Source organism: Coptis chinensis, chromosome 6 (assembly GCF_015680905.1).
Source record: "Coptis chinensis isolate HL-2020 chromosome 6, ASM1568090v1, whole genome shotgun sequence".
In the NCBI taxonomy this organism is placed as follows: Eukaryota; Viridiplantae; Streptophyta; class Magnoliopsida; order Ranunculales; family Ranunculaceae; genus Coptis; species Coptis chinensis.
In genome coordinates this window covers 29127402-29151208 of record NC_141461.1, presented here as the reverse complement: position 1 = coordinate 29151208, position 23807 = coordinate 29127402, and the positions used below count along the sequence as shown (strand labels likewise).

The 23807-nt window shown below is 36.7% G+C and overlaps 2 protein-coding genes across 12 annotated transcripts; one reads left to right on the top strand and one right to left on the bottom strand.

Moving 5' to 3' along the window:
* Positions 1-84: 84 nt before the first annotated feature.
* LOC147492472 (uncharacterized) lies at positions 85-9043 on the bottom strand. Of its 11 annotated transcripts, XM_086566812.1 has the most exons (8): positions 8704-9041; positions 6752-6883; positions 6046-6185; positions 5074-5160; positions 4758-4883; positions 4020-4092; positions 2720-2792; positions 85-445 (listed from the first exon to the last, which is right to left on the bottom strand). In XM_086566812.1, exons 1-7 carry the CDS (start codon positions 8759-8761, stop codon positions 2746-2748), a joined length of 663 nt encoding a protein of 220 aa, XP_086422938.1. In that variant the 5' UTR covers positions 8762-9041; the 3' UTR covers positions 85-445; positions 2720-2745. The 11 variants fall into 11 exon arrangements, 7 of the variants coding, with proteins under 7 accessions (XP_086422938.1, XP_086422939.1, XP_086422937.1 ...); XR_015199249.1 differs by lacking the exon at positions 2720-2792 and having other exon boundaries at positions 4020-4539; positions 8704-9037; XR_015199250.1 differs by lacking the exon at positions 2720-2792 and having other exon boundaries at positions 4020-4539; positions 8776-9034.
* A 314-nt stretch (positions 9044-9357) lies between these two features.
* LOC147492471 (B3 domain-containing protein Os01g0234100-like) lies at positions 9358-14274 on the top strand. Its single transcript, XM_086567513.1, has 10 exons — positions 9358-9509; positions 10157-10188; positions 10273-10417; positions 10522-10737; positions 11428-11503; positions 11606-11712; positions 12096-12127; positions 12236-12400; positions 13412-13427; positions 13504-14274. The coding sequence occupies exons 1-10, from the start codon at positions 9369-9371 to the stop codon at positions 13861-13863; spliced, it is 1290 nt and encodes a 429-aa protein (XP_086423639.1). The 5' UTR covers positions 9358-9368; the 3' UTR covers positions 13864-14274.
* The last annotated feature ends 9533 nt before the right edge of the window (positions 14275-23807 follow it).

The following is a 23807-nucleotide window of genomic DNA, read 5'->3' as shown; positions in this document are numbered from 1 at the left end:
GAGCAATTTCCCAAACTGTAGACACTGCTAATGGCTATAAAATTCACATTCACATTCAAATTCATATTCATATACATCAAACCATATTCAAATTCACGTTCAAATTCATATTCAAAATCAACGTGAAATTCAAACGCATATTTTCATATTCAAATTCATATACATAACTTGAAATTCGAAATTCATATAAAATAACTTCAAACCTCAAATTCCAACTTCAAACCCTAATCCTTAACCCAACCCTAATCCAACTTCAAACCATAATCTACATACAAAACCCTAATCCAACTTCAAAGTTCCAACTTCAGACACGATTACAACGGTAACGCCCACCAATAAACTTGCACCGGGTCAAGTTTTCCGCTTATTTTTCCACCAATAAACATATAAACCCTACTTCAAAGTTTATTCTTCACATTCTTTGTTCGAGAAGACATTATTGCTACTAAAAATAGTAATAAACAAGTATTAGTAACCAAAAGTTTCAATCTAATAATATGAAAAACAAGCTTCATCAACAAAACAAAACATAATCAATTAGAGAGAGTCGTACAATGTAATTTAAAAACCAAAACTACAATGCATACGAAAGCAATGAATATCGTACTTGACTGTTTAAAATTTTACAAAACTACAATCAATCAATCAATAACTACATAGTCATTTGTATCCATAGTTTGGTCACAAACTCAATCTTGCTGTCAGACACATTTCGTTAGGACAAACAACCTTGCCATTGGTTGCTTACTAGATGGGGAACCTGACTCACTGTTAGAGAGAATCAATTATGAATGTTGACAACTTAATTAGTTTCTTTAGTCTAGAGCCAAAATGGGGATATTAGTATACCCTATATTTTATTGTCAGTGTTTAGGATATCTTTTTATCTATTCTAAGCCTTCGTTCTACTGTGCTTAGGCTCCATCCATATGGGGTGTATTTACCTTGGAGTGTGATGAGATGTTTTGAGAAAAGGAATACTTTTACCCTTGATTGAAACAAATAAGATAGTTTATTAACGACACTTGTATAGCATCTTCATTTGTCTATGTTTTGCTTCGTAGCTACTCAAAAGATCATTAGCCACTACACCAGAAATGCCCAAAAATGACGGTTAAATCTGTCCTAAATCGAAATTTGTGATGGGAAATGGTGTCCCAAACTCCGTTGCAAATAGCGTTGTCATTAATATTAATGACGGAAAAGAGCGTGGTAAGATGAATTAGAATTGCGACGGGCATGAGACAATTTTTGCCGTCGTTAAATATAAGACACTCAAAACCATCGTATATTTGCTTTACAATGGAATTGCGAATTTTCAAAACTGGAACTCAACCAACCGTCGTAAATTTGTGTCCAAAGTTTAGGACATGCATTTCCATCGTATTTCATTTTGGGATTTCAATTAATGATAATATTCCCCGTCATATTAGTTTAAAGTAATTTTTTTAATATTTTTTTTTTTTTAGAATCTAATTTTCAAGACACCCCTGCTACCTGATTTAAAGTTTCTCGGCCTATAAAATCAATTAGTCAAGCAACATACTAAAACAACACATTTCAAAAATTGATATATACATTGATAACTTCCAATTTACAATGTTTTCAAGCTTTTGATTGCCAACAACTAAGCTTTGAAAGTATACAAGGAAGAATAAGAACATAATGAAAAAAACAATTTGAAATTTGAAATTCCTATCTTCATCACCTTTACGTATTTTGTTCTTTCATGTGATTTTTTTTTTAATAATTTTTTTTTGTAGAATCTATTTTTCAAGACACCCTGCTACCTGATTTAAGGTTTCTCAGTCTATAAAATCAATTAGTCAAGCTTCTTTCATGTGAAGTACATAGCTTTTCATAACGGAAAACAACTTTGAGAGTTTTCTAGAGATGGAACAATTAAGCAGTTAGCCCAAGTAGAGGCAAACAACATAACATGAGCATTATGAGTCCGACACCACTCCACACAAAGAAGTGAGTTCACAAGAGTTGACTTCGGTTCGTCCAAATGAAACTGGAAGTTATTGTACAAGACTACTTATGGCCTGATCAATAAATAATATAATACTCATGCACATAAGGAGTACGTAGATAAAGTAGTTAAGTTATAGTAGACAACCTTGCCTTCGGTCTGCCAAGATCCAATTTCTCCAAGTAAAGCTAGCCCAACATGAGCGGAACTTGTAGGTATATCTTAGTTATTGATATACCTTTACATAAGATAACCATACTCTTATAGGTGTCTTTTCTAAGTTAAGTACCACATGCAACAACTATGAAGTTTGTACCCAAATTCTCATATCACAACCACATGCAAATAAGCTTCTTAATAGATATGCATAATCTAAACTCATATCCACTTAGCGATTAGGTTACCACATAAATAAAAGGTCTAAATGAAACAATTAATTATTAAACACAAACAATCCCAGTAGAGTTGAACAAACAAAACATCCCTAGCATAATTGGAAGGATCTGGACATAGTCAAGGAGGTGCTAGTTCAGTGCATCATCAAGCAAAGATGACTAAATATGTACGAAGGCAAGTTTCATGTACTGGAATGTCTAACAAAAAAAGGGGGAACTAAGTGTTCATTACAATATCAAATATTCGAGTGCATTCTTTTATAGAATAAGAGTGTATTCTAGCTAATAACGAAAACCATTGTAATCACGAACAAAGTTTCTATTCCATAGTAATGCTTGTAGTACTCACCTTTTTTGCTGATAGTGAACAAGAGCCTAAGCGTAGTGTGTGGGTAGGCTATCAATGCAAGACTGAGAAACCCCTAAGCAATTGCAAATTTTACCCATAAACAATTGTCTAGCAAATTACCAATAAGATCATATTGTGTGGAGAATGTGAGCGTTGGAACAGGTGCATCAAATTAAAGTGACCCATTTAAAGCTATAAAACAAATAAGTATATATCCTTAAGAAGTTTGAATATAGACTTCTACAATTCTACCAAAAAAAAAGCTTGAATATAGACACTAAAATTACAAAACTAATTCAAATAATCAAAGAAAAATGAGAATCTCACAAGATTTTGAGCCTAAAATTCGCTATATCTGCACACGTGCACATGCATCACTTAATTAATATATCATTAATCATGGGAATACAATAAGTCAATATGAAACATGGAAAACACCCAAATATTTATATAATCACAAGCACTACACTCAACTAAGAAAATAAGGCAAACAAGTAGAGAAGACTTGCCTTAAAAAAAAAAAAAAAAAAAAAAAAAATATATTTTAGTGTCTCCAATTTCCTGATCGAATTCCTCTAAAACTCGTCAGTTATCGTCCATGTTTCAAACCCTCCAACAAACTGAATTTCTGGAGCTTTTCACTTGAAACCATCTATTAAGCCTTATGCCATGTAACAGCCTATTGAATCTGGTTTACAGAGAAACAAATGGCATGCCAAACCGATCACTAGGGAGAAAACTACAACCTAACTGTTTCCATAGCAGGTTCTAAAACTGATTAAAAACTGGTTTCTGCCTTTGATTTACTTCTTGAATGATGAATTGATAAAGTGAGTTGATCTAAACAGTAAAGAGCCATAGTCTCTCTCTCATAACCGACCTAGTTCAGCACTGATGGTTTTAGAAGATGATGGGAAAGGGAGAGACGATTCCAGGGGTTTCTAACTCTTGGATCAGTTCATTTTGTCAATCCAACCCAGTTCAAAGAGTTAATCACCAGCCCAACTTTTAAGCAAAAAGGACCTAATACTAAAACCCATACAAATCCCAAAAAGTGGGTTTTACACAAACAGTCAAGCACCTCCTAGCATTATCTACCTTATATACACATTTATCTAGTTCAAATCCTATGTGGAAAGGCACCTACTCAACAAGAATTATATTGTATGTTTTGTATTTCCAGTTAAACTTATACATAGTAAAACTAAAACCCATGTCAAGCTTATTTCCGCAATAAAATGTATACATGAACAAGGCATTACATAAAGTATGCATTGAAAATATTTATATGAAAACTCACCCTCTTTTAAAGATGCCCAACAGAGGCTCCTCTTAGATAATACAATAGGATCAAAGTTGTCCACACTGGAGGCCTGCAATTCCATCCTGAGTGTTTAGTCCAGTGTTGTTTCACTGAAGTTGAAGGCTGTTGTTGAACCTTCATATACAATAATTTGGGGGGTTTCAATCACCCCGACAAGTCCGAAACAAACTTAATGACATTGATGCAACTATGCAAGGTTGATGAGATGAACCAATGCTATGACAACTTACCAAGTACTTTAGAGAAGTTCACATGGCCATATATAACGCAAGTTTTAGAAAGGGGTACCACTTGACATTTCTCATAACCTCAATTATAAGGATTTGTAACAGTATCTATTCTCAAAATTCTTGAGATCGCACATGCGTCATTATTCCAGATGATGCTCCGGTCGGATATCACCGGAATAGGAGAGGTCACAAAAAAAAAGAGTGCTAACAGCTTGACAATTGCCATTTGGGTTTGATGCAGCAACTTCTATTGCCTTCTCACCAATCTGTGAATACAAAAAGTACATCTCTAGCAGTCGGACCCGAAAACTTAACATTGTATTAAAAATTGGCAAGAACTTCCAACATTCCAAGTAGCAAAATATCCTTAGCCACCGATGTAAAGAATAATGTTCAACAAGATCAATGCAGGGAAGTGACTACGACAACTTTCTAGACCTAGATTACATAAGAGAGAGAAAGAGAGAGAGGTGGGTGGTCTCACATTATCGGTTATATCTGGATCAGCTCCAGCTTCCAACAAGCATTCAATCATTTTAATTTCCCCTATTTTTGTTGCAGCTGTTAAAGGCGTTGTTCCACATGAAATTTCATTTGGATTTACACCACCCTATACAAGGTGTCATGCCGAAGAAAATATTAATTATAACAGATAGAGAATTCAAGAGAACTTCCTTGTAAACATGACCAGCAAAGTATGACAATATGCCTCAATTGTCAGATTACTTCACAATGAACATGGCATATTAGACAACACAACTATAAGTTAGTATATAATTCAGCAAAGGACCTTTTCATACCTGAAGCAAGATCTTTGTGCATTGCAGGGACATCATACTAACAGAAGAAGCCAATGGGCTAGCAAGGTGACTGCTAAAACAGTTGGGCTACAAAGCAATAAGAACAACACCAATTCTGGTTAACCATATTTAAAGACTATAATATTCATATCCTGCAGTCATTTTAAAGTGGCAACGCTGGGGGGGGGGGGGGAGATGAAAAGGCTCCTACGGCAAAAAGACAAGTTAAAGAAAACCATACTTGACTCCCCCATCTTATATAGCATACAGGACATCGTTTTACTGGAAAACAAATAACTCAAAAAGTCAAAAGTTACACAAGATATCTATTTGAATAACTGACGTGAGTAGGGTGGAGTGACGAACCAAAAGCAAATAAAGATTGAAAATCACCATGATTCTACAAGGGTTTTCTTAAATCATGAAAAACTAGGAGAAACTTCTGAAAATGTTATTACCAAATTAGCTTTCCTATATAAGCACAACTATCATAATAGACTCCTCGTAAATAAAAGAAAAAGTTACGTCAGACTGGATTTCTAGTTGTCAACAAATTGAATGGTCTATGATTTAGGTTTTCTTCCTTTCTGTCATTAATCATTAATTCTTTAGCAAATAAAAGTTGTGTGTACTCATGTAAATGGGCACCTTATCCTCTATTACTAGGAATGTTTGGGTCAACCTGACATTTCATGTTTCACGTCTAAGTTTGCTGTGTTTGCTTATGACTAGAATTACTTGTACTCCCAAAATTATACATTAGTTAACAGTTTAAAGAAACAAGCATATTTCTTGAAAAGCACATACATAGCTAAACTGCATGCATAGATGCTTAAGAAGAAGAAGAAGAAGAAAAACGTACAAACATACAAACAAATAAACTCTGCACTCATATATATTAGAAAACTAAAAAATTGTGTGGTTTAGTACAAGGGTACAACATTTAACCAACTATAATAGAAATCAGCTTACATCTGCACCGTGATCTAGTAAAATCTTAACGACATCTTCCTTATGAAGAGTTGCAGCCACTTGTAATGGTGCTCCATAGTCAGTTTGAGCATTCACATCAACACCTCTGGAAAGTAACAAGTGTACAAATTCAATGCCCCCTACAGGAAGGCAAACTAATGAGAACCAAAACATAGAGAAAGAAAAAACCTACAGCGAAAATAGCAGTAAGTGTCAGACTAACAACAATACCATTTCAAAGTATTTTGAGAGCTTAGATGTTTACAGTTCACAGAAAGAGATGAAACGTAGCTTTGACACTTCAATAACCTAACTAAATGAAAACCTAAATATAAGCTTTGACACATAAGCTTAGATGTTTGTGGAAAAGCAGGCAAACTCATGAGAATCAAAGCATAAAAATGGATAAAACTCTAGTCTCTGCATAAATAGAGGCCTAAGAGAAAGAAAAAACCTCAATATGAAACTTATTGTATGTGACAATGATTATAGAAGCGAACTAGTCCCTTTGGTATATAGTAAGCACTCTGAAAGATGGCATGGTTATGAGTACATATAAAAACAAATATAATCTCCTTAATGCATAGCAATTAGTATAGTAGAACTAATAAAATTGAACTTCAGAATTTGGAAAATGTGAGAGTATGAGGAAAACTAACATATCCACTTCTTTTTATATGGATAAAATCTAAAGGAAGAGACCAACCTGACGCAGAAGCAAGAAACAAAGGGATAGTGTTATGTTTATTTTTCCCAGAAGGATTAGCACCATTCTCAAGAAGACAAACTGCAGTTTTCAAGTGCCTTCCCAGAATTGTCATCAACAGAGGAGTAAAGTCTGAGAAAAATGCAATAACAATGTCAATCGTTCTTGAGTAGTATCAACAACATAATTCTATGTAAGGTTAACAAAAGAACAATAGCTAATTGCCCGCATAAGTATTGAATAAACTCAGTTGGAACCGGTAACTTTTAAAATGCCAAAGCAGAGAGAACTTAATCAGAATATTCATTTCAATACCATTTTTCGGAAAATGTGTAAAGGTGAGAGTGCAAGACCAACAATCATCTATTTTACTCCTTCACTTTTTTCAAAAACGCTCTACTAACTGATCAACAAAGTTACAAACTTTATACTTAAGAAACCAAAAAAAAAAAAAAACAATCAGCTCGCAAGCTTGTATTATCGGTTTTGATATTTAAGAAAAGTATCTTTAACATTCAATTATTATTCTTACAAAACCCATGACAATTTTAATTAGGTCGGATAATAAAATCATGCCAACAGTACAATCACATCAAAATACTACAACAAACATTTTAAGGAGTGAAAAAACCCTAGACAATGTTAAAAACACAATAAACCTGAAAATTTAAGAAATTGAGCCAATTAAAAAAAAATGCACAACCCTAGATTGAAAATTGAGGTTCAACAATTGAGGCACTTAAAAAATAGGAAAATTGATGAAAGAGAGCGAGAGGGAGAGAGGAGAGTGGGTTACCAATACTTGAGGGAGAGAGGGAGATGTACCGACTCTTGTCAAATTTGAAAGAGATTTGAAGCTTACTTTCAAACAACTACCACCAAAGATTTAGAGCCCTCCCACAAAAGCCTTACTTTCTTCTTATACTAGGGTTAGGGTTAGTGAAAGAAAGAAAGTAAATATTGGGTGGGGTAATAAATTATTAGTGAAATATTGGGTGGGCCAAAAAACAAGGGCAATCAACTTCTCTCTGAAAATCATCTACGACTGTCACCAAAACTGGAAGAGCACAAAATGTCTTGTCTCTAATTTAGGACGAAAACTTGTGTCCTTTAGTCAACCCAAGTCAACCTAAAATTCAACTACGACAAGATTCATACAATTTAAGACGGTAGCTAATGTTCCTAATTTGAGACGGGTTATATAGTCCCAAGAGTGTGTCCTAATTCTTAAATTCTGGTGTAGTGAGCAAGCAACAATCTAAGGTTCAAACAAGTTTAGGACTAAAATAGTAACTACATTTGCAGACTCCTGTCGATGGCACTCGAAACAGTATGGTAACAGAGTAACAATCATTTAAAAGTATCATAACTCTATAATCATTTAAAAAGGTCCTCTGTAATCATTTAAAAAGGTCACAACTCTGTATACCGATAGAAAAAGAAATAGAAAACATAATAATTCATATTCATCCATACCCCTGACAAATACATAAACTGAACCAACAATTGGGATAACCACAACAACAACAACAACAACAACAAAATAAAAAAATAAAACATTCCAATGCTCCTTTCCGCCATTAAAACAAGTAAAACTCGATCACTACCTAGCCATTAAATTAAATAGTAACTTATACAAGATTTTTAATACTTATAACACATCTGAGTAACGATAAAGTAAAGGAAATCCTAGCCTATACTTAGCATGTCAGTCGAACGACATAATTAATCCACATAAACATAATCCATTCCATATTGAAATGCACAAGTAAATATCGCTTCATCTACAGACCTAGTATTAATGTCGGTGATTTAAGCGTACAACAAAATGATTGTAACGTACACCTAAAAACTGAAAATTTCATGAGCAACCCCAATTAAAGATTAAAATTTTCTACTTTCAAGAAAAACTCAATTAATTATAAGTTAAACTAGCAATGTCATATACTCACTTCCTAAAACGAAATTTGTATCACCAAAATAACAATTAAAGAAGAGTGAAAAAAACATGAGCACAAAATTACATGATAATGGGTTTGGAGATAATTGGGAATAGATGAAATTGGTCTGGAGAGATTTAAACGTGAATTGCTAATAGAGAAGAGAATGTCGGTTGCCAAATGGAAGTTGGAAATTGATTGTTTGTTCTATTCGAGAACGAAGGATTTAGTTATATTTTTTTTCTTTTGTGTTTGTTTTAATCTGGATCTTTAGATCTTGAGATGATCTCGCGAGTTGAGTAGATAGGATTGGGAGTGGGCGGAGTGGGAATGGGTCTATCCCTCCCCACATATAATAGACTTTATACTTAAACATGGGTCCTTAAACATTAGCCATGTCTTTTTTCTTTCGATTTCACATTTAACCGGTTTTCGGATACATGGACCAGATGCCCATATTCTAACCAAGTCATCATGAGCACATGGAATACGTCAAATATGTCCAAGCGTACTTGCCTTCAAAATTTGTGGTATTTTAATAGGGAGTTTAGGACTTGGGTACAAATTAGAAACACAACAATCTTGGGGTCCACCTTTGACCCACAACATAAGCAAGTTGTTATTTACTCATTTGGGTACGAAGTGTTGACTGTTGAGTGTTGACTGTTGAGAGTTTTATGAGGAAGGCTACAAAGTCCTCCGAGGAAGAGAGCAGCACAAGTAGTTATGAAGACTCCATGACTCTTGCTCAGCATTTTCAGCTAACAACAAGTAGAAGAAGAAGCTGGCCCACTGAACCCAAAATCCGGACATATAAGGTTCCCCGGCTGGCCCCCTCTCTCTCTCTCTGCTACCAACTTCTTAAAGATTATGCTTACTTTTCTTTGTGAAAATTTTCCCAACAAGTAAAATACAGTATTTGTTAAGTTTTAAAGTTTCATAGTATTGTGCTGCTTAATATTATGAAGGGCTTGGATATTTTGCTTAGAAATGCTAAATCATATGTATAGTTTTGAGGTTCACAGTTTTTGACCATTTGTTCTGCATTACTGTATCAACTATTTTTAAAAGTGACCCGACCCGACTACAGTGTCAAAGTGTCAATTTGATAATTGTGAGCATATAGCAGCGCTGTTGGACGTTTGGAGGAGAAGTCCACTTCAAATCTGTGATGGAGGACTCCCAAATGAGCTGACAGTCTCTACCAGACTATAGGTGCCGCATTAGTTATTTTTCTCCAGCCCACTTGTCTTTCCAAAGATTATAAGTGCAAAATTTATTGCCTATGTGCACCAGCGAAGACATTGTTGTTTGATCTCATTTAGAGCACATTGTGACCTTTCTAGAGTAGATGCCTCAAGGCTTTTCTTCTAAGACGTGTTGCCTCATGCATTAGTACTTAGATTATCGCTCAGTGGTCATATGTTTGCATTACTGAAGAACACTCCTTGTGATACTTAAACAGGTGGTTTCTGATCTAACCGTGACATCTTCAAGGTCTGCAGCTATCCCAAACTTCTTTCGTTCTTTCGTTTTTTGGTGGTTAGTGTTTTTGTAATTGTTTTCCTTTTTCACTTGAAGTTCTGAATGCGATAAAGTGCCGCTCTATCTTGATAAAGCTAAGTTATGTGCTAAAGAACAAGCAGAAGAACAACTAGCAAACCTAGACCCTAATTTCCCTAGTTTTGTGAAAGCTATGGCCCGATCAAATGTTATGGGCAAGATGGTAGAGACAACCTTCACTCCACTTTTTCGATTTTATTGAATATATGGAGACATTGGAATATAATGAACAATTCGAGTTAATAATTTCTAGTTACTCTGTTGCAGGGAATTCCAGAAGAACTCGGCAGGTCACACCTTCCTAAAGAAGATGCTATGTTTATTTTGGTTGATGAGAATCAGAAAGAATACATAACAAAATATTTATGTCACGTTAAAAATCCTTCTGAGTTGAGTAGTGGATGGGGGCATTTCTCTAAAGCTCACAAATTGGTCGAAGGAGATCATCTTGTTTTCCAGTTAGTCAATAATACCACATTTCAGGTGATGTTTAGACAGGTTTACATTATGTTATCATTACTTTTATTGTTAACTTGATCATGCTAAAATGTTTTTATCGAGGTTATCCAATCTTATCCATGATTATATTGTTTAGAATGCACTCTCTTAGTCTCTCAAAATTTTCTCACTCACAAAGAGTATGAAATAGGGTTCTTTGCGCTTTTCTCTCTTCAAAGTTGCAACAAAGAAAAAAATAGTTTTCACTTGTATAGGTGTTGCACCCATGTGGGTAAGATATGACAAGCAGTGGGAAAAAGGATCAGTAGCTCACATATGCACCAATGTCACATCTGGCAGGGAAATGTACCAACATTTCCCCCGGTAATGTGGGTCTCATGTGAACCTTTGTGGTTTACATTTCTCCTCCATAGAGGCAAAACCATGTCATCGGTTTAAATGGTGAAAATTTTCCACCAGTAGACAACCGAGTGCTCAGGGGAGCAACTAGGATTAGGAACAGCCACCTGTTGTGATGTTAACTTTCTACTTTTGTTTATTAACGTTAAATAATGGCCTAAGCAAATGAACTTCGCTCCAAGGATTGTTGTGTTTGAACTAGTTAAGGTCCAAAAGTATTATTTTCCTCAGTATCTGAATTAGCATAACGAAACATGTATTCATCTTTGTCATGAACAGTACCTGACTTTAACACCACCTGCACCATTTTTGTAGGTTTACATCATTAGAGCTTATGGTCCTGGTGCAATTGATCTCACTGTAAATTCGCCTCCAAAACATACTAGTATACGTAACTGCTTGGCATATCTCTCTGATCTTCATTCTTCATTTAAATGGTAAATTAAGATTTAATTATTAATATTAATCTTGTTATTGCAACACAATTATGCAGGTAAAAACATCAGAACAAGTGAAAAAATAGAGAAGAAACCTCGGAAGAATGTTTCCTTGGCTGTTCTTCAACCCCCAACACTAGATTCTATAACCGACAGTGAAAAGGTTGGTTCAGTACTTCTTGAAGGTATTACAGTTATGGAAGAAACTGTTGAGTTCGACTTCGAAAGTTGGAAAATGGAAGTGTAAGACGACTGCGTGGTTATATTTGAATTTGACTTCTGACTTTCGAGTATATTTTGGATTATTAACTTTTAATTTTAACATAAAAACTCACGCAATATTTTCATTTGAACCTATATCACTCCCTTTTTATTTTTTATGGGTAATAAGACATGGTGGTGAGGTCTAGGCCCTTGGCATTGAAGAATAGGTGTCTCAAGGCTTTGGCTTCTGAGACTCATTGCCTTCCCCATTACTACTTGTATAATCCCTCAGTTGTGAGATGTTTGAATTATGACTGAACAGATTTTGTAATACTTGAACAGGTAGTTCCTGTTCGACTTGAGACATCTTCCAGGTCTGAAACTGTACAAAACTTCCTTTTTTTTCATTGCTGTTTTTATAAAGTCTCTGTTGACAATCTGTTAGTTGCTTTTGTCATATAAGTTTTCCTATATACTTGCAGCTTTGAACAAGAGAGAGCGCCGGTTGTTCTTGATAAAGCAAAGTTATGCGCTAGAGAACGAGCAGAAGAACTTATAGCAAACCTAGACCCTCTTTTCCCTAGCTTTGTGAAAGCTATGACCCGATGTTCTGCTACTAACGACCGGATGGTAGACACAGTCTTCTAGCCACTTGTTCGACTTTAGGGAATACAAAAAGATGTATTGGAATATTAGGAATAGTTTGAGTTATTTCTAGTTCTGTTGCAGGCACTTCCAGAAAAATTCTGCATTTTACACCTTCCAAACACAAGAAGCTATGTTAAGTTTGGTTGATGAGAATCAGGAAGAATGTCTATCTAAATATGTATGTCGCATGTTTGCATTGAGTGGTGGATGGAGTGGTTTTTCTAAAGCTCACAAATTGGTCGAGGGAGATCAGTTGGTTTTCCAGTTAGTCAAGAAAAACACATTTCAGGTGATGTTTAGACTTTAAACAGCTCTGCAATATCTTATAACTTATATCTTGTTTTTCCATTTTTATAACTAATATCTTATAACTTATATCCATTTTTCCAATAAGCTCTTATAACTTCTATCTCGTTTCTTATATATTGATGATTATTCCAATTTAAATGTGGTGACTCTTTGATTCGCAAAATTAATAATGGTATTGCTAGTTTTTTAGTTGAAACCATGTCATCATTTCAAATAGTGAAACATTTCCACCTGTACAAAACAGTAGATTGTGCTTTCTTAGGGACTAGGATTAGGAACAGCCACCTCTTAACGGCATCACTTTTCTGATCAACTTCAAGTATATGCCTATATTTTTTCAAGTGTATACCTATAATTTCATGAAAGAAATTCAGCACAAGGAATCTTATGTTTGAATTAAGGTCCTAAAGTATCATCTTCATGAAGGTATCAATTACCATAACCTGTACAGTTCTTTTCTTTTCTGTTTTTCTCATTAATGAATTTCAATCCTACTTCGCAAAATAAAAAATTACCATAACATGTTAGTTCTGTTTCCTACATGCATTCATCTTTCTCATGAACGTTACCTTATTTTCATCTCTTTATTATTCTTGTAGGTTTACATTATAAGAGCTTACGGTCTTGGTGCACTCACTCCCACTGTGGGTACACATCCAGAACATGCTACTATATGTACGTCTCTTGGCACATCTTTCCAGTTATCACCATAATTGGGTAATCAAGCATTTCGCTTTTTCATTTATAAAAACAATACGCAGGTAAAAGCATCAGGACATCTGGAAATACATAGAGAAATCATCGAAAGATGGCTTCCTTGGCTGTTCTTCAACGCCCAACTTTAGAATCAGAAAGTGACAGTGTAACGGTTAGTTCAGTAACTCCTGAAGCTATTAGCTTTTTGGATACCACTCTTGACTTCAAAGACGTGAAAAATCTAGAAAGCTTCACCATTTCTGTGAATGGTTTGATCGTTAACTCAGAGTTCTCTAAGAATACACAGAAAAAGTACTATGAGCTCTGTTGCAGTCAGGGTGCTTCTCTTCACAGAAATCTTCCAGAAGGCATCGATATGAAGTTTGCTGTAGGAGCAATTTCCGAAACAGTAGACATTGCTGATGCTATAAAGTCCAGCAATCTTAGTAACTCTTGAGATGATTTTGCAGCATGGGATAAGAGTCTGGGAGTGCTTGAGCAGCTTGGCATGAATGTAGGCTTTTTACGTGCTCGACTAGAGCAACTTTTGAGGGTTGCCATAGAATCTGAAGAGGCCACAAACTGGTATAAGGAAGTAGTATATAAGAGAGCTGACGCGGAGGAGATCATGAGAGCTGTGAAAGCTAAACTTTCTCAGTTGGATACAACGATAGAACCTCTTAAAAAGAAGGCTAGATTAAATGAACTGAAATTCCAGGAAGTGGTTGATTCTCCTTGGTGAATTTCTTTGTATTGGAATGTAATATTGTTTGGTCTTAGGAGTCGTTTTGTGTTGTACAAGAAAAATCAAGTCCTTTTGGCATAATTTGGGAGTACACACTGTACACATATCATCCCTTTCTAACAAGTCGTTCTGCTCTTTCGGCTCATAGTTTTTTTAACAAAATTCAATAATCTCAAGTGACTTTAATAAAGCATAAACAGCGAATGTTGGGATTGGAATTTTAAATTTGTGTTTGTAGTATTTTATAGGTGCTGAGATGGAACATGGATAGTTATAGCCCAAAGCCCAAAACCAGATTGAGACATTGAGGTTTTAGAATGGAAAGGGGTTTCAGTTGTTTTTTAGAGTATATTCAATCATGGGGTTGTATGAGAAGGCTATAATAATAGACTTGACGACTCTGACTCAGCATCCTCAGTTTACAAGAAGAAGAAGCTTTCGTACTATTCCTAGAAACATGTCTAAGGTTCTCTTTACTTACCCCTTTTACTCAATTACTATATCGTTAAGGTCGTTACAACATTTTTATATGGGGTACATTCAATTCACGTTGTGGACTTATGGGTTCAAGTACATTCAAATTTTAAAGAATAGGTGCCTCGAGACGCCATTGTGTTTGAATTACTGATATTACATTGTTATACTTGAATAGGTGGTTTCTGGTAGAGCAGTGACATCTCCAAGGTCTGCAACTATACTTAACTCCCTATTTGTTTAGTTGCTTGCCTCATAATAGTTTTCCTATTCACTTAAAGCTTTGAACGAGATCAAGCACCTGTTGGTCTTCACAAAACTCAGTTATGCGCTAAAGAACGAGCAGAAGAACTTCTAGCAACCCTTGACCCTGTTTTCCCTAGCTTTGTGAAAGCTATGACCCGATCATATGTTACAAAGTGCTGGATGGTAGACACAATCTTCTACCCCCCATTTCGATTTTACTGATAGAGAGTTATATGTGATATTAGGAACAATTTGATTTATATCTAGTTGTTCTGTTGCAGGCACCTCCTGGCGAATTCCGTAGGTTACACTTTCCAAAGCAAGATGCTATTTTAAATTTGGTTGATGAAAATTAGGAAGAATATTTAACTAAATATAACGGTCATATCGGACAATTGGGTGGTGGATGGAGTAATTTCTGTAAAGCTCACAAATTGGTCGATGGAGATCATTTGGTTTTCCAATTGGTCAAGAATACCACATTTCAGGTGATATTTAGACAGATACGTATGCAATATCTTATCCATGATTGTTAATTTGATGATCCTAAACTGAGTTTATTTCATGGTCATCCAATCTAGATATGGGCAATCTAACATTGGGTAATCAATAGTAGTAGTGCTAGTTTTCTCGGCGAATCATGTCATAAAAATAAATTGTGAAACCTTTCGACCAGTACACAACAGTAGGTTATACTCAGGGGAGGGATTAAAATTGAGATAAACAGCCAGTTAACTGTGTATGTCACTATTGTGATAAATGTCAAATAGTAGGCTAAGCAAACTAAATTATGTTCTTCATCAGAGCTTCAGTAATCGTTGTTAATTTTTGTGATCCTGAGCTTTTGTTTGTTTTGTGGTCATCCAATCTAGATGTGGAGAACTCTTTCATTGTCATAATTGATATTTGGTTCTGCTAGTTTTATGGATGGAAACTTGTCCCTCTTTAAAATGGGGAAACATTTCCACCACCATACAACGGTTATTGTGCTTAGAGGATGGATTAGGATATGGAACAACTTCCTCTCAACTGTCTCACTTTCGTGATCAATGTCAAATATTGGCCCAAGTATCTGTTATAATTTGGCGAAAGAATGTCGGCACAAGGATTCTTATGTTTGAACCTATGTACATGGACACGCCATATTTTAAAAAAATCCATGGCGGATACATATCCACATGTCCGTGTGGACACGTTAGGGACACATATTGTATGTGATATACCTCAATTTTTGATATTTTGATGTGTCAGACACTTCGTATACGAGTTGGATACGGACAGACATATCCATGTCAATGTAACTTAGGTTTGAACTAAGGTCCCAAAGTATATAATTTAGCATAACATATGAGTTCTGTTTTCTACATGTATTCATCTTTGTCACGAATGTCTTTCTATCATTGTTGCTTTCTCATCTACATGTATTCATCTTTGTCATGAATCTTACCTCATTTTGACATCTCCTTCATCATTTTGTAGGTATACATACTTAGACCTTATGCTCTTGAGGCAATCGATCTCACTGTAAATTTGTGTCCAAAACATGGTAGTGCACGTACGCTGCTTGACATATCTTTATGGTCTACATTCTTTATGTAGATAGATAATTAAGAATTTTATTTTCTTATTAATAGTGTTACTGATAAACAATAATGCAGATAAAAGCATCAGATCTTGTGAAAAAACAGAGAGTAAAAGTCGAAAGACTGCTTCCTTGGCCATTCTTGAATTTCCAACAGTGGACTCTATAACTGACAGTGAAAAGGTTGGTTCAGTAGTTCCTGAAGTTGTTGGGTTCGACTTCGAAAGTTGAAACTTAGAAGTGTAAGACTACTCTGCAGTTAAATTCAACTTGACTAATGAGTTCTGAATATATTTTGGATACGTAACTATTACTTTTAACATGAAAAACTGACATGGTCTTTTCATTTGAGCCATGCATCCCTTCCCTTTTCAATTTTATGTTTTATTTTTTGGGTCAAAATGCATGGTTGTGACGGCTTTGGCTTCTGAGATTCATCGCCTTCCAAATTCGTTTTTATATTATCGGCTCAGTGGTAATATTTTTAAATTACTGAACAGACTTTGTGTTACTTGAACAGGTGGTTTCAGTTCAAGTTGAGACATCTTCAAGGTCTAAAACTGTACAAAACTCCTTCTTTCTCCTTTGTTGTTTTTACAAAGTCTCTGTTGACAATCTGTTAGTTGCTTTTGTCAAAAAAGTTTTCATATTCACTTGCAGCTTTGAACAAGAGCAAGCACTTCTCGGTCTTGATAATGCTATGTTATGCGCTAAAGAATGAGCAGAAGAGCTTCTAACAAACCTAGACCCTGTTTTCCCTAGCTTTGTGAAAGCTATGACCCGATCATATGCTACTAACGACTGGATGGTAGACACAAACTTCTTGATACTCTTTCACTTTTCCAGATATTAGAGAGAGATATTGGCATATTTGGAACAAGTTGAGTTATTTCTAGTTGTTCTGTTGCAGGAACTTCCAGAAGAATTCTGCAGGCTACACCTTCCAAAACAAGATGTCATGTTTACCTTAATTGATGAGAATCATGAAGAGTGTCTAACCAAATATGTATGCCGTATGGGAAACTTTGCTATAAGTGATGGATGGAGTGGTTTCTCTAAGTCTCACAAATTGGTCGAGGGAGATCATTTGGTTTTCCAGTTAGTCAAGAATACCTCATTTCTGGTGATGTAAACAGTGCAGTCTTATTTATCCATTTTTCTTGTATCTTACATGTCCCTGATATAATTTGCTAACTTAGGAAAAAAAAACATATCCCTGATATGGTTATTCTGATGATCTTAAACTATGTTTATTTCGTGTCCATCCAATTGAGATATGGACCCTTTTATTAGTCGAATTAATAAAGGTATTGCTGGTTTTTATGAGGAAACCATGTCATCATTTTAAAAGGTGAAACGTTTCCACCAGTACAAAACAGTAGGAGAGCGGCTAGTATTAGGAACAGACACCTCTTGACTGTCTCACCTTCTGATCTTCTTCAAGTATTTGCCTATTCAAATGAAGTGTACATATCTTCAGCTCTGTCACATTTTCTGTAACTTGGTCAAAGAAATCCGGCACATGGATTCTTACATTTTTATTTAGCTCCTAAAGTATATGAATTTGCATAACATGCTAGTTCTTTTTTCTACATGTATTCATCATTGTCCTGAACGTTACCTTATTTTCATGTCTCTTTATCATTTATGTAGATTTACATTATAAGAGCTTATGGTCTTCGTGCACTTGCTCCCACACTATCATATCCAAAACTCGCTACGATACTTATGTTTGTTGCCACATCTTTCTGATTTTCATTCTTCATCATAAAGTGAGTAATCATTAATCAAGCATTTTATTTTTTTTATTGATAGTGTACTGAAAAACAATAATGCAAGTAAAAGCATCAGGACATGTGAAAACACACAGGGAAATCATCGAAAGATGGCTTCCTTGGCTGTTCTTCAACACCCTACAGTAGAATCTGGAAGTGACAGTGTAAAGGTTAGTTCAGTAGTTCCTGAAGCTGTTAGCTTTTTGGATACCACTCTTGACTTCAAAGACGTGAAAAATCTAGAAAGCATCACCATCTCTGTGAATGGTTTGATCATTAACTCCGAGTTTTCTAAGAATACACAGAGAAAGTATTATGAACTCTGTCGCAGTCAGGGTGCTTCCCTTCACAAAAATCTTCCAGAAGGCATTGATATGAAGTTTGCTGTAGGTGCAATTGCTGAAACTGTTACTGTTGCTGATGCTATAAAATCCTGCAATCTTAGTAACTCTCGAGATGATTTTTCAGCATGGGATAAGAGTCTGGGAGTGCTTGAGCAGCTTGGCATGAATGTAGGCTTTTTACGTGCTCAAGTTGAGCAACTTTTGAGGGTTGTCATAGAATCTGAAGAAGCCGCAAACTGCTATAACGAAGCACTGTATTAGAGAGCTCATGCGGAGGAGGAGATCATGAGAGCTGTGAGAGCTAAACTTTCTCAATTAGATACCATGATAGAACCTCTGGAAAAGATGGCTAGATGGAATGAAATGATGTTCCAGGAAGTGGTCGACTCTCCTTGGTGAATTTCTTTGTATTAAAGTGTTATATTGTTTGGTTTCGGGAACTTTCAGAATCCTAGTTGTAGTTTTGTGTAATACATAGAGTGAAGTGTACATGAAAAATCAATTCCTTTATTGGTCGGGAACAGAGAATGTTTTAAAGGGTTATGCCAAAATTCAGCAACGCCTGGCAAATGCCTCTGAGACAGCTATAAGTTAGTTGGGAGGTTTTTTTTTTGGGAGGTCTCTTCTTGATAAGTATCATGTATTAATTGTTTGTTTTGTTTATCCTCACAACATGCTCACTGCACTTACATAGTTACATCACACCCTCATGAATATTCCATAGGGCGCCGCATGCAAGGAACACTCCATAAATGTTTCTCCATCAGGTTTTAATCCTGTTTCTTTGGACTGAATAAGGAAAATCATTGCATCTTCTCCAATCCCATTTATAGTATGACCGCCCCCGAAGTGAAATCGTGTGTTCTCGTATGTTGTGTAAAACATCATACACATCAGACATTGAACCGCATGCAGGATACATCTCGAGAACACGCCCAGTTCTAAACGTTTTTACCATCCGTAAGTCAGTACATGAGGGTTAATGGTGTGCTTGTGGCATGAGTGAGAATGAGACAAATCAATTGAGTACGTTGATGTGGGAAGTTGTGTTCAAGGGACGTCTGGTGAGTCAAAAGTTTGTCTTCTTTGCTAGTATACATTTTTACGTATCGCCTCGTAATTACATGGTAATGCGTTCAGTTGCATTATATAGTTGTAACGTGTTCACGGCTTTAGTTTTATAGTGATTTCATTATTTTAGAAATTTGTGTGTTTGGATCTAAACAAAAGCCTTACGATTCACCTAGCTGATTACATCAATACATCGGCTTTAAATCTTTAATGCTTTTATATTGAAAATCGGCACTGAGTTTGGTTCCACATACCGAGTTCGTTCTGAATCTTGTAGAAAATTATTTTATTCTTCTGACCTGCCAAAATGAAACGTTAAATATAATTTGCATAGGGGAGTTAGGTCTTCCCCAGGAGATCATGTGCCAAGTACGTGCTGTCTGATTGGGAGGCAAGACGATCTATTACGAAGTTGTTCTCTCATGTTAATTAATACACTTATACACGGCATTGTCACAATACTACTAGGTCAGTACATTGATGATTTATTTTGCTTTGTAAGGGAACACAGAAAGTTTTATGAGAATGTATAATAATTAAAATAAGACCTATCTTTTTTGTTTGAGCCGTGAAAACAAAATATGTTGCCATTGTAATGCACTAATTCAGTAGACTGCTGCATTCTTGCCTCCATCTTAAACTTACTTGAACACAGATTCCTTCCTTCCTCTTTTCTATTAATAAGTCCCACAGTAGATGACAAATTGTTCTCCCATTTTGAACAGCCAATGAATAGTCAATAGACAACATGGCCCTCTTTATGCAAGTTTGACTGAAGTGGGAGTTCGGCTGACTGAAGTTGCAATACTAAGCGTTGAGCAGCATGGAACTTCCAGCTATCCCGGCCACCGATGCAGGATGTGGTGTTACCAATACAAGATGCAATCATCATTGAAAAAGAAAGTATTAAGTGCAACTATAGAATGTATCTTACATTCCCTCTACAATACAATTCTCCCAAAGGCGAAGTTAAAATGAAATGAAGTTGGCTCAGCTCTGAAAACTTTGATTTGTCAAACAGATGCTATAAACGGGATAGTTGTAATGCCGCCGAACAGATTGAGACATTTTTGAAACATAGGCTAGCTAGGATCCCATCTGCTAAAACCAAAACCAAGTTTATTGTACAACAGGACAGTCTCAAATATTAAAGCGTGCAAGTAATTGGTGTTTTTCTGGACACACCTTAATACAACATTATGTTGGGGATTACACCAATACCAATCGGTTCCCCCACTACACAGATAACTTGTATGAACACAATTCAACTCCGGACAAAATCTAAATATCAACTACAACCTATACTAACATGCCCAACTCGCTAAACAACTATTAACAACAGATAATAATGTAAAGCAGTAAAAGCAAACCACAACACAAAGATTTACCGTGGTTCGGCCAATGATGCCTACTTCCACAAGAGCCAGTTCTTAATAAAGTGGGAAGGAAGATTACAATCTCTCCTTTACTGATCTCTCTTTACTAGATCACTCTTATCTCTTTACAGGGTTGTATCTCCTGTAAAGGTTATCTCTCTTTGTTTTAGTCTGGATTCCAATCCTTCTGACTTGTTTGGTTCTGTTGGTTAGGTTTTCCAAAACCTTGATTTTGGTTTTATCTCCAAAACCAAATTAGCGAATCTTGTATCAAAGCCCACCCAAAAATAGACTGGCCTTGAGTCGCAGTCGAAGACCTGGAAGGAAAGGCCGAGCTTGGCGCTTCCACTTTGAAGCTGGTCGCCTCTATGTTATGGAACTCGAGCGAAGTCGCGCTATCTGGCGCTATCGACTTCCTGGATGTCGAGTTTGCCGTTTTACGTCCGGCTCGGTTTCTCTCCTCATGTGAGGGATAACTCCAACAATCTCCCCTCCCGAGCAAATGAGGGGCTACCTCCATGCAATTGCCAAATCATCGGGGAGGAGTGTCTTTGCCCATTCCGGCAATAGCACAACAAACATCAAACTTACCTTTCGGTAAGACTTTGGTCATCATATCCGACCCGTTCTTGTCGGTATGGATCTTCTCGATACACAAATGCTTGTCTTCGAAAGTACTTCTCTAATCGATGATAACGCACGTGTATGTGCTTGGATCTAGAATGAAAACTTCGGATTCTTGCTCAAGTGGATGGCGCCGATCGTATCACGTAGAACTACAAACCGTTTTACGTTTTAGCCCGGTTAAATCGAAGAACCTCTTCATCCATAGCAACTCTTTACAACACACTCGGTGGCTGCAATATACTCTTCCGTACGTAGTGGAGAGGGGCAACACACTTTTGCAACTTAGATTGCCAAGAAACCGCTCCCCAAAAGTAACCCGGATAACGGAGGTGGACTTCATCGAAGTCAACATCACCGCCATGTCCGCATCGCTGTAGCCTTCAAGTAAGGGCTTACTTCCACCAAAGCACAAACATGATTTGGAAGTGCCTTTGAGATATCTCAATATCCACTTAACACCTTCCCAATGCTCTTTACCCGGTTTGATGTAAATCGCGCTTACAACCCCAACGGCGAAAAGCATATCCGGTCTAGTACACACCATGGCATACATCAAACCGCCCATCGCGGATGCATAAGGAATCTTTTCCATCCGACTCTGCTCATGCTCACCCTTAGGACACATCTCTTTGGTCATGCGGAACCGGCCACCAAGCGGACAACCGACCGGGTTTCGCTTGATCCATGTTGAATCTCTTCAACACGCTTCCAATGTAGCTTTCTTGAAAGCCACAACTTTCCACTCTTTACGTCACGAAAGATCCGCGATCCCAAGTATCTGCTTTGCTTGACCCAAATCCTTCATCTCAAAGGACTTACTCAAGTCTTTCTTCAGCTTTGATATCTTGTTGATGTTTGGGCCAACTATCAACATATCATCCACATACATCATAATAGCAATGAAATCTCCATCCGGAAATCTCTCGAACAAACGCCAATGATCTAAGCGGACTTCTTGTATCCTTGCTTCACCATAAAGGAGTCAAACTTTATGTACCAATTGCGGTGCTTGCTTCAACCCATACAAGCTCTTTTATCGGCTTGCATACTAGGTGCTCCTTGCCTTTGACCTCAAACCCTCTAGTTTGGTCCATGTAGACATCTTCTTCAAGGTCTCCATGAAGAAAAGTCGTCTTAACATCTAGTTGCTCAACCTCTAGGTTCATACTTGCGGCCATACCCAATACCACCCGGATAGAAGTCATCTTCACTACAGGAGAAAATCTCATCAAAGTCAATTCCTTTCCTTTGACCGAATCCCTTCACAACAAGGCGAGCTTTGTGCCTTGGGTGAGGATTGTTCTCCTCATGCTTGACTTTGTATATCCACTTATTCTTGAGAACTTTTCTCCCCGTGGGTTTCTCAACTAACTTCATAAGTGTGATTTCTTATGCAAAGAATCCATCTCGTCATGCATGGCCTTCAACCACTTTTCTTTGTATGTACCTTCAAGTGCCTCTTGATAGTACATAGGTTCTCCACCATCCGATAGTAGCACGTCGCATGTGGTGGGATACCGGTTGAAGCTAGTCTCTCTCTCGTCGGACCTCCTTGCCCCATCTGGCCGGGTGCCTCGAGGATACATACACTTCGCTTGCTCGGTGGTGGTTCATGCATCTCATCTGCATCTTCTATACCAATAGGTTCTATCCCATCATGAGCAATAGGATTCTCATCATGAGCTTCAAACTCATGGTTCTCTCGCATTCTCAATGCCTTCGCGACGTTCCACAAAAGGTAGGAACTTCGTTCTCGAATCAACAAGATCATTGGTGAAAGCCTCAGAGCTTCTCACCCTCCTCAAAGTCTGCTATGGTTTGGTCTTCTAAGAACACAACATCTCGACTTCGATTACCTTCTTGTTAATCGGATCATAGAGTTTGTAACCAAACTTTTCATCTCCATAACCCGAAAAATGCACTTTGCTTGGCTTTGTCATCAAGCTTGGATCTCTCATCCTTCGAATATGCACAAATGCCCCGCACCCAAATACCCTCAAGTATCCATAATCAACATCTCGCTGACCATACTCTCTCCGGATAATCACTATTCGGAGGCTTTCTTCAGTGACAGTTGATCACATGCACGGTCAGACGCGCGTTGCTTCTACCCAAGAGTTTCTAGGTAGCTTAGAGTGGGATAGCATGCATCTTATCCTCT